General features: G+C 36.7%; 1 protein-coding gene across 1 annotated transcript in view; it reads left to right on the forward strand.

The window, feature by feature from the left end:
• LOC119597708 (protein TRC8 homolog) overlaps positions 1-10,000 on the forward strand; it is a 14,328-nt gene that overhangs the window by 4,220 nt on the left and 108 nt on the right. Inside the window, exons 2-3 of the mRNA XM_037947314.1 lie at positions 1-204; positions 7,729-10,000. The exon at positions 1-204 is cut by the window's left edge and continues 5 nt beyond it; the exon at positions 7,729-10,000 is cut by the window's right edge and continues 108 nt beyond it. Of these exons, the coding sequence (XP_037803242.1) occupies positions 1-204; positions 7,729-9,794 (2,270 nt within the window). The 3' untranslated portion in view covers positions 9,795-10,000. The remainder of the gene's footprint in view (positions 205-7,728) is intronic.

Genomic DNA, 10,000 nt, shown 5'->3' on the forward strand with positions numbered 1-10,000 from the left:
CGAACATCCTAAGTGACCAGAACCCCTTCCTCAATGATGAGGGCTTCGGCGAACTCGACACTGAAGACATGAAGGCCTGGCAGGTTGAGAATGACACAGCCTCCATGCTAGAGGCCGTCGATGAAGGTGGAGGGGATGGTGGCGATGAATCCATGTTCTCATCATTTGCCCCAGCCATTGCCAAAGTGTTGATGTTCAAGTTGGGTAAGACGTCTAGGTTTGTGGTTTTGGTCTGTTTTTCAGGGTAGGTGGGGTAGCTTAGTGTTTCATTGTGGGCATAGTATTTTGCTTTATGTTATTTCATTTGGTATTTTATATGTAGGGGTCTTTCTTTAGAAAAAATAAAATTGGAAGAGGAATATGGATGTAGTTATTGTCAGTTAAGATTAAAGTGAATTCTAGTTATAAATGTTTGAATTGGGTGAGTCAGATTTTGGGTGTCTGCTTTTGCTTCCAGTCATACTATAAAGTATGACGGGAAGCAAGAGGGAGGAGAGAGGTAGTGATAAATCCTTTTATCATTTGTAAAAATGTTATAACACAATGCTCCTTTGAAACTTTCGTTTTATTATGTGAAATGTCTGTACACATAGATGGCTCCACAAATGCACAGCCACCAAGGAGTCAATTCGTAGACCTAGTGACATTGGTAATTTGGGACTAGGTATTTCTTTAAGAAACGTGGAGTGGGTAATTAATTTTGTCTATTGCTTTAATAAGTATGTTGATTTTCAGTTTAGGTAGCTCTTATTGATACAGCAGTTTCCTAATATAAGTTGGAACTACAGTCATCAAGCCACCGTGTTATCTATTATTCCTTAATTTTTCTCGCTTGGTTATATTATTGACATTTTTTCCAGATTATATGCACTCAAGAAATGTATTTTATTTGATTAGTTATTTCTGACCACTGTGTTCTAAGCTGTTGATACCCTTCATACTTGGAAAATTAAACATTAAAATTGATTCATAAAAAGAAGTTAAGCAATATCTTTGTGATCAATATAAGATATTAGAAATTAATACTGTATTTCGATCTCATCTCAAGTGTTCCATGGCAGCGAACGCATCATTCTTACTAAGCTCTCAGCGCTTGATAAAGTGTACTTGGTGGTTGCAGCATAGTCGGTGATTCTCACTGCCTACCAAGCAAAGCATGCATTGTTCGCGGGCTCCACTTGTCACACACTTGGGGCGTCAGCAGTCCACAACCACAGTCTTGATGAGGCTTGTGCCCTTTATCTATCCACAAGCCCTTTGGGACAGTGGGGGAGCGAACTCTCTGCCTCCTGACATCAATTAGTTTACATATTAACCTCTGGGTATCTGTTTACTGCCCTCTATGCTCGAGATGCCACAACATCGCCTGTCTGACAAGCTCATTATTGTGTCATTTTCTCTGCCCACACTAGTGCTTATGCTTCTCCCTCCAGTCAAGTCCTGTCCAAACGTTTCAGTGGTGGCACAGCCTCCCTCTGGCAAGTGGTCAACATGCTGTGCCCACAACTCCTCAAGTGCCCTGCCATGGTGGCAGACGGTATCAGTATGCCCGAAGGGTCTGAGGGACTTCGGGCTCCACTCTACTCCTTGAGTCAGAGTGGGTCGGCTAAACTGTCCCCATTATTAAGGACATTTGATGATTCGCGCTCTCCTCACTTTTGCTTCCTTGGGGAGTTCTACTGTCTTCCTAGGAGTAATACTAGTTCTCCGGGCTTTGGATATGCCGGCTGTTTATGTTATTTCAAAGCACTCTGTCTACAAGGGCTGGAAATGCTGTGCTCTCTGGGTTATAGCATAGTGTCATATGTAAGCCATTATTTGTTGGTGTTCCAAGAAGATTCTTCTGACTGTTTGATAGATGATGAAAGGAGCATGGGCAACTGTGTTCTATCTTGGTTTTTATTCTGGCTGAAACAGAGTGCTTGATGGAATGAGAGGTTGCCATGCAAAACTGCAATACTACTTCCTATTCGCACGATGCTTATTGCAGATTCCCCTTGTGTACTTGTCCGAAGTGCTTGGAGGGCAGAGGGCTCAAGGGAAATGAGAGACGAACGGGCCCAAAAAGCAGGATATCCATGGCCCAGGGGAAGAAAATGTCGACAAAGAGGAACTACCTGTATGGGGTGAGCTGAAAATTATGTTAATTGGGGGGAAAAAATGAAAGGTGGGGAAAAGGGGGGTTGTGATAGATAATGGGTGGGGGAAGGGTGTTTTCTCCCCCTGTGGCAAGCCCTCCAGAACCAACGGAAGGGGAAAGCAACCAGAAACTGCAAACCCAGTGGAAATCGTGAGGGGGTTCGGGGGAGGGGGGCATAGGGGGTTTTTAAAATCCCAAGAAAAAAACCAAATATTTGTGATTAGATCACGTAGAAGTCCGTGGTTTTTCAGGACTAGGACAACCGTGACAATAGTAGTGGATTAGAGGGCATTATTCAATGGGTTGTAATAGTACCATTACTTAATAAGTGTACTCTTCCTATGAGGAGAAAAAATTTGTTTGCACTTACCTCAGCATGGAACTTTTTATGAAAACATGCTTTGGAAATAGCATGGAAATAAAGCACTTATGTAAACAATTCATTAATTTCTCTCTGTGACATTGAATACTGTGGGAGGTTTTCAAATTTTCTTGATTTGCTTGGGAAATTTTTGCCAGATACAAAAATAACTCTGATGTTGGTGGGAAATTTTTTTCTTTTTCATTATATCCTCTGGAAGTTATGGGGAGAAAACTCTTTATTCTTATTTTAAATCTGCTTTCTTTTATGTTCTTAATGCATATTCTGGATAATTTGTGTTTTATGTATTTTTTTTGTTTTTTGTTAAGATATGGGATGATTTTCCCTTTAGAGTAAAGAAACAAAGGGGGCTTGTTGGTCATTCCACATTCTTACTAGTTCTCATTAAAAAGTTTTATATGAAAGGAATGACCCTTATTGAAAATCTTCTGACTTTGTGTAAGTGTCTTTCTATTAAAAAAAAAAAGTGATTTAAAATGTACTCTTTTTTCTCATAAGTGACACTACTGTAGGGTGTCATTATATGGTTATTGGGTATACTTAGCTAAACAAAAAAAGAAAAAAAAAGGGTCTAGCTGTGCAAAGTTACCTTGGTAGGATAGTTACTTATCCCCGCATTTCCATTTCTTATAGAGTTGCTTACCCAAGGGATCTTTTAGTACCGGATTAAAAAAAGTCAAACTTTTTTTATGCTTTGGAAAAGGGAATTCAGATTGGCTGCTAGTACTGGATAGAATTTGGATGGTTTTTTCACCCCCCATCAGAAAATTTTTAAAAATACAATCAAACCTCCTTTTTGCACTCTCTGCCCTACTGTCTCGCTTTCTGGAATTGGCCTCATTTTCTGCACTTTTATGATAATTTAATTGGGTGTTTCTCACATGGGAGGGGGGTATGTGGGATTAATTATTTTTGGTTACTCATTTTTTCTTACTGATTTTTGATATTCATATAAAAGAATGATAATGGTTATCTAAATATATATGAATAATATTTATAATAATACAAAAAGTCCCACACACGTAAAGTGGAAAAGGGGGGGAGGGGGTTGATACCTGATACCATGACTATATCAAAGGGAAAGTATAAGTTTCATTGTGATTTTTTTTGAAAAATTTTTTCTATTGAACGTTTTTCAAGAAATTTAGAGGGTGTTTAAAAAGGGGATTTTGCATTTTTTAGTTTTTTGTTTTTACCCCTGAAGATGAACTTGTTGAGAAACATTGAAAAGTTTTTTTAACACTGATATTGCATTTTACAAAGGTAGCATTTTCCAGAGGGTAAAAGGGAAAAGGAACATAGATTGAGTTAAAAAAAAATAATAAAGCATGTGAATATACTGGTAGTTAAAAAAGATACTTATTTAGAAAATTTTAAAAAAAGAAGGGGTGACCTTTTTTTTGGGTATTTTTATATATTATTATATATATTATATATAATATATATATTATATATAATATATATAATATATATATATATAATATATAGATATATATTTTATAAAATATATATCATATATATTATTTATATAATTTTATATATATATATTAATATATATATATATATAATATAATATATATATTATATATATTATATATATTTTTATATTATATATATATATTTTATTTATTTATATTATTATATATTTTATTATATTTATATATATATATTATATATAAATTTTATATATTATATATTTTTTTTAATTTTAATATCTATATATATAATATATTATTTTAAATATTTTATATATTATATATAATATATATATATATATATATAAAAATTTTTTTAAAAATTTTTCCCACAATAATCTTTTATTTTTTAAAAATTTAATAATTATTATTTTAAATTATATAAACTTAATAATTTAAAATATTTCTTTAATAAATTTCATTTTTTTTTCTTTATTTAATTTATAATTTAAAATAAATATTTTTAAAATTAATTGTTTATTAAAATTTTAAATTTTAAAATTTTAATTAAAAAATATAAAAAATTAAAATATTTTAAATTTTAATTTAAATTTATTAATAAAATTATAGAAAATTTCAAAAAATAATTTAAATTTAAAATAATTTTTTTATATTATTATTTCATATTTAAAATTTTTTTTTTATTTTTTACTAATTTGTTCTTTTTATAATATTATTCTATTATTTAAAATAACCATTTATTTTTTATATAAATTTAAAAATTTATTTTTAAAAAAATGAAACCCAAATAAGTTATATAAAATATCCCCTATTAAAAACCTTTTATTAAAATAAAAAAAATTGAAAATAAAAATTAAAATGTAAAAAATTAATTTTTTAAAAAATTTTTTTTGTGGGGGGGGGAAATTAAATTTTAAAAACTTTAAATTTTTTTAAAATTTAAATTTTTAAAATTTAAAAAAATGAAATTTTTTAATTTTTAAATAATCCCATTTTAAATCATAAAAAAAAAGGGGTTAATATTAAAAAATATAATATATTTTTTTTTTATTTTTTTTTAGTTAAAATATCAAAATAAAAATAATAAAAATATTTTTTTTAAACAAAATTTAAATTTTTTTAAAAAAATAAAAAACCTTTTTAACAAATGACCCAAACACCCAATTTTATTTTATTTTTTAAAATATGTTTTTTTTAAAAATGACCAACAGAAATTTCCCTTTTCCAAGGGAAAAAAAAAAAAAAAAAAAAAAAAAAACAAAACCAAAAGTTCAAATTTTTTTGCATTTAAGAAATTTGAACAATTTAAAAATGGTAAGGTTTTCCCCCTTCCCCCCTTTTGGGGTTTTTTTTTTTTAAAAAAATTAAACCTTTTTTATTTTTTTGTTTTGTAAATTTTAAACCCCAAAACAAAATATTTGCAACCCTTTTCACTTTTTTCTAGAAAAAAATTTACACAAGTAAAATTAAAACTTTTTATTTTTAAAAAAAAAAAAAAAAAAAAAAAAAAAAAAAAAAAAAAAAAAAAAAAGAAAAAAAAAAAAAAAAAAAAAAAAAAAAAAAAAAAAAAAAAAAATAAAATCTTTTCAAAATTCTTATTTATAAATTTTAAAAGCATGCATTTTAAGTTAACACAAATTTTCCCCCTAGGAAAAACACTTAAATTTAAAAAAAACATGACAATTACAACACATTTGAATAAGCAAACCCCAAATTAATACTATTTGTTTTTTTCCTTCCTTACCACGGATTAGATTAATCACAAAAATTTGGGTTTTTTTTTGGATTTTAAATCCCCAAGCCCTCCTTTTGAACCCCCTCCGATCTTCCCCGGGTTTTGCAGTTCTGGGGTTTCTTTCCCCCCCCTGTTTTCTGGGAGGGGCCTTGCCACAGGGAGGGAAAAAATTTTTCCCCCCCATTACACAACCTCCCCCGTTTCACCACATTTTTCCCCAATTCTCAATTTCACGCTCACCCCACGGATTCCTATTTCACATTTTTTTTCCCCTGGGTTATACCTCCTTGGGGCCCTTTCTGTCCCTCATTTTTCCCCTTGTTCCCCTTCCTTTTTCCCCTTCCCCTTTAAGCCTCTTTTCCTTTTTTCTATACAATTCCCCCTTTCACAAACAAATCCCCTAAACCATTTCCGTCAACCATAAGTAGTATTGCACTTTTTTCTTCACGTGCCCCCTGGAAGCTTTGCCCCGCCTTCATTTCCCTTGCCTCCCTTTCCTCTTAAATTTCTTTCGCTTCACCTTTATGAAAAAGCCAGATTTTTTGCTTCCACCATTGTTGAATATGATGGATGCACATCTAGGCATTGAAACCCCAGACCAAACACATATTCCAAGCACCTTTTAAGAACGGGGATTCCAATAAAAACTCCCCATTTTTCCCGCCCATGTAGTAAACATAACTCTAGCTTCTCCCCAAAAAAATATAGGGACTACAGGACCAAACAAAATGCCCAGCCCGAGTTTCAAATAACCTGAAAATGGAAAGGCAAAGACAGCCAAGCCCCGCGAGAGAGGGTTTTGAATGACCCAAGCCCCCAAAGTAGAACCACAGGGAAGAAATCACCTGGAGCATACAAAAAGGGCACGAAAATGGCGTAAAGGGAGGGGTTTTCGGGAACACTGAGGGGCATCGCACTGGTTGACCATGTTGGAATGAAGTGCAACAGGCTTAAGAGCAACAAAATTTTTTTGCAGAGGCGAATGAATCTCTTTTCACCCTTCCCTTACTGTCAAGCCACTCTGTTTGCCAGAAAAAACAAGTACACCACGTGCCCCTGCTCCTTTTTTCATCTTCAACAGTCAGAAGAATCATCTGGAACACCCCCACCAAAATAATGGTTACATAGACCTATCTAGTCATACCCAGGGGAGCCCCAGCGTTTCGCAGCCCTGTGTCAGACTGCTTTTAAGATAACTAAACGCCGGCATATCCAAAGCCCAAGAGACTGGTATTCTCCTTTTGGGCAACTAAATCCCCCAAGAGTGTGACCAAGTGGTGAGCCCGCAATCACCAAAATGTCCTTATACATTGGGGACTTTCCTTACCCCCTCTGACTCAAGGATAGTGGAGGGCCAAAATCCCTCATGACCCTTCGGCATACTGTACCCTTCTACCACCACTTGGGAAACACTTGAGGGGGTTTGTGGGAACGTTACTTGACCACTGCCAAGGGAGGGTGCTGCCACCCTGGGAAATGTGGACGGACTTTACTAGGGGGGGGAGAACAAAACGGGGGGCAAGGAAAAGACACAATAAGAGCTTGTGCGGAAGGGATGTTGGGGCCCGAGCAGAGGGCATAACAGATAGCCCAGGGGAAATCTGTAAAAACATAATTGATGCAAGCAAGAGCGTCCCCCACTGTCCCCAAAAGGCTGTGGGTTAAGGGACAGCGCCCATCAAGACTGGGGGCTTGGTGGCCCGTGGGGAAGTTTTTAAAGCCGCCAAATGCCATGTTCCCGGTAGCCAGTGAGAATCACCGCTATCTTGCACCCCAATACACTTTTATCAAGCGCTGAGAGCTTGTAAGAATGTGATGGTCGCTCAGTATACCGGGATGCAAACAGAAAAACAGCTTAATTTCTAAAAATCTTTTTAATTTTTCCAAATATTTTAATTTTTTTTTTCAAATTTTTAATTTTACTTGGAAAATTAAACATTAAAATTGATTCATAAAAAGAAGTTATAGCAAATATATTTGTGATAAATATAAGATATTTAGAAATTAATGCTGTATTTCTGTTCTGCATCTCCAGTGTATACTGCAGCGACCATCACATTCTTACTAAGCTCTCAGCGCTTGATAAAAGTGTACTTGGTGGTTGCAAGCATAGCGGTGATTCTCACTGGCTACCAAGGCAACATGGCAGTTGTGCGGCACTTAACAACTTCGCCACAGTCCACCAAGCCACCAGTCTTGATGAGCGCGCTGTCCCTTAACACCACAGCCCTTTGGGACAGTGGGGGGACGCTCTCTGCTCTGACAGTCAATTATGTTTTACAGAGTTCCCTGGGCTATCTGTTTACTGCCCTCTGCTCGGGCCCCCAACATCCCTTCCTGCACAAGCTCATTATTGTGTCATTTCTCTTGCCCACACTGTCTATGCTTCTCTCCCTCCCTAGTCAAGTCCTGTCCACAGTTCCAGTGGTGGCAGCACTCCTCCCTCTGGCAGTGGTCAAGTACACTGTTGCCACAAACCTCCTCAAGTGCTTCCAAGTGGTGGTAGAAGGGTATCAGTATGCCCGAAGGGTCATGAGGGACTTTGGCCTCCACTCACTCCTTGAGTCAGAGTGGGTCAGGCTAAATGTCCCCAATGTATTAAGGACATTTTGGATGATTCGCGTGGCTCACCACTTGGTCACACTCTTGGGGGAGTTCATGTATGTCCACGGAGAATACCAGTCTCTCTGGGCTTTGGATATGCCGGCTGTTTATGTTATCTTCAAAGCAGTCATGACACAGGGCTGCGAAACTGCTGTGGCTCTCCTGGGTATGACTAGCATAGTGTCATATGTAAGCCATTATGTTGGTGTGGTGTTCCAGATGATTCTTCTGACTGTTGAAGATGATGAAAGGAGCATGGGCACTGTGTGTGCTATCTTGTTCTTTATTCTGGCTGAACAGAGTGGCTTGACAGTAATGGAAGGTGAGAAGAGATTCATTCGCCTCTGCAGAAACTTTTGTCTGCTCTTCACAGCCATGTTGCACTTCATTCACAACATGGTCAACCCAGTGCTGATGTCCCTCAGTGCTTCCCGCAACCCTGCCTTGTACCGCCATGTTCGTGCCCTTGTTGTATGCTCCATGCTGATCTTCTTCCCTGTGGTTCTACTGTTCGTCTTGTGGTCATTCTACCCTCTCTCGACGTGGCTGCTGGCTGTCTCTGCCTTCTCCATTCAGGTTATTGTGAAGACTCTGGTCTCGCTGCTCATTTATGCCTTGTTCCTTGTAGATGCCTACCGTAGTACTTTCTGGGAGAAGCTAGATGATTATGTTTACTACATCCGGGCTTTTGGTAACAGTGTAGAGTTTGTATTTGGAATCCTCCTGTTCTTCAATGGTGCTTGGATATATGTGTTTGAGTCTGGAGGTTCAATTCGTGCCTTCATGATGTGCATCCATGCATACTTCAACATATGGTGCGAAGCAAGAAATGGCTGGACTGTTTTCATGAAGCGTCGCACAGCTGTCAACAAGATCAACTCTCTACCAGAGGCTACACAGGAGCAGCTAGAGAATCATGATGATGTCTGTGCAATATGCTTCCAGGGGTTGCACAGTGCTAAGATAACCAAGTGCAATCACTACTTCCATAGTGTCTGTCTACGGAAATGGTTGTATGTGCAGGATTCCTGTCCTTTGTGTCATGAGACATTGTATAGAACCGAAGAGAAGGATGGCTTAAGAGGGGAAGGGGAAGGAGAGGGGAACCAAGGGGGAAATGAGGAGACAGAAAGGGCCCAAGAGCAGGATATCCATGGGCACCAGCGTGAAGAAAATGTCGACAATGAGGAACTACCTGTATGGGGTGAGCGTGAAATTGATGTTATATTGGGGGAAAATATGAATGGTGGAAACAGGGAGGTTGTGATAGATAATGAGGTGGGAGAGGCTGTTATCTCCCTCCCTGTGGCAAGGCCCTGCCAGAACCAACAGGAAGGGGAAAGCAACCAGAATCTGCAAAACCCAGTGGAAGATCGTGAGGGTGTTCAGGAGGAGGAGGGCATAGGGAGGGTTAATAATCCCAACGAAAATAACCAAATATTTGTGATTAGATCACGTAGAAGTCCAGTGGTTGATCAGGACATAGGACAACAGTGACAAATAGTAGTGTGAATTAGAGGTAGCATTATTCAAATGTGGTTGTAATATGTACCATGTACTGTAATAAGTGTACTCTTCTCTATGAGGAGAGAAAAATATTGTGTTGCACATTACACTGCATGCATGGAACTTTATAATGAAGCATGCATTTGTGAAATAGCATGGAACTAAAGCAACTTATGTGAAGCAATAGTCATTAATTT

This window comes from Penaeus monodon, chromosome 39, assembly GCF_015228065.2.
Source record: "Penaeus monodon isolate SGIC_2016 chromosome 39, NSTDA_Pmon_1, whole genome shotgun sequence".
In the NCBI taxonomy this organism is placed as follows: Eukaryota; Metazoa; Arthropoda; class Malacostraca; order Decapoda; family Penaeidae; genus Penaeus; species Penaeus monodon.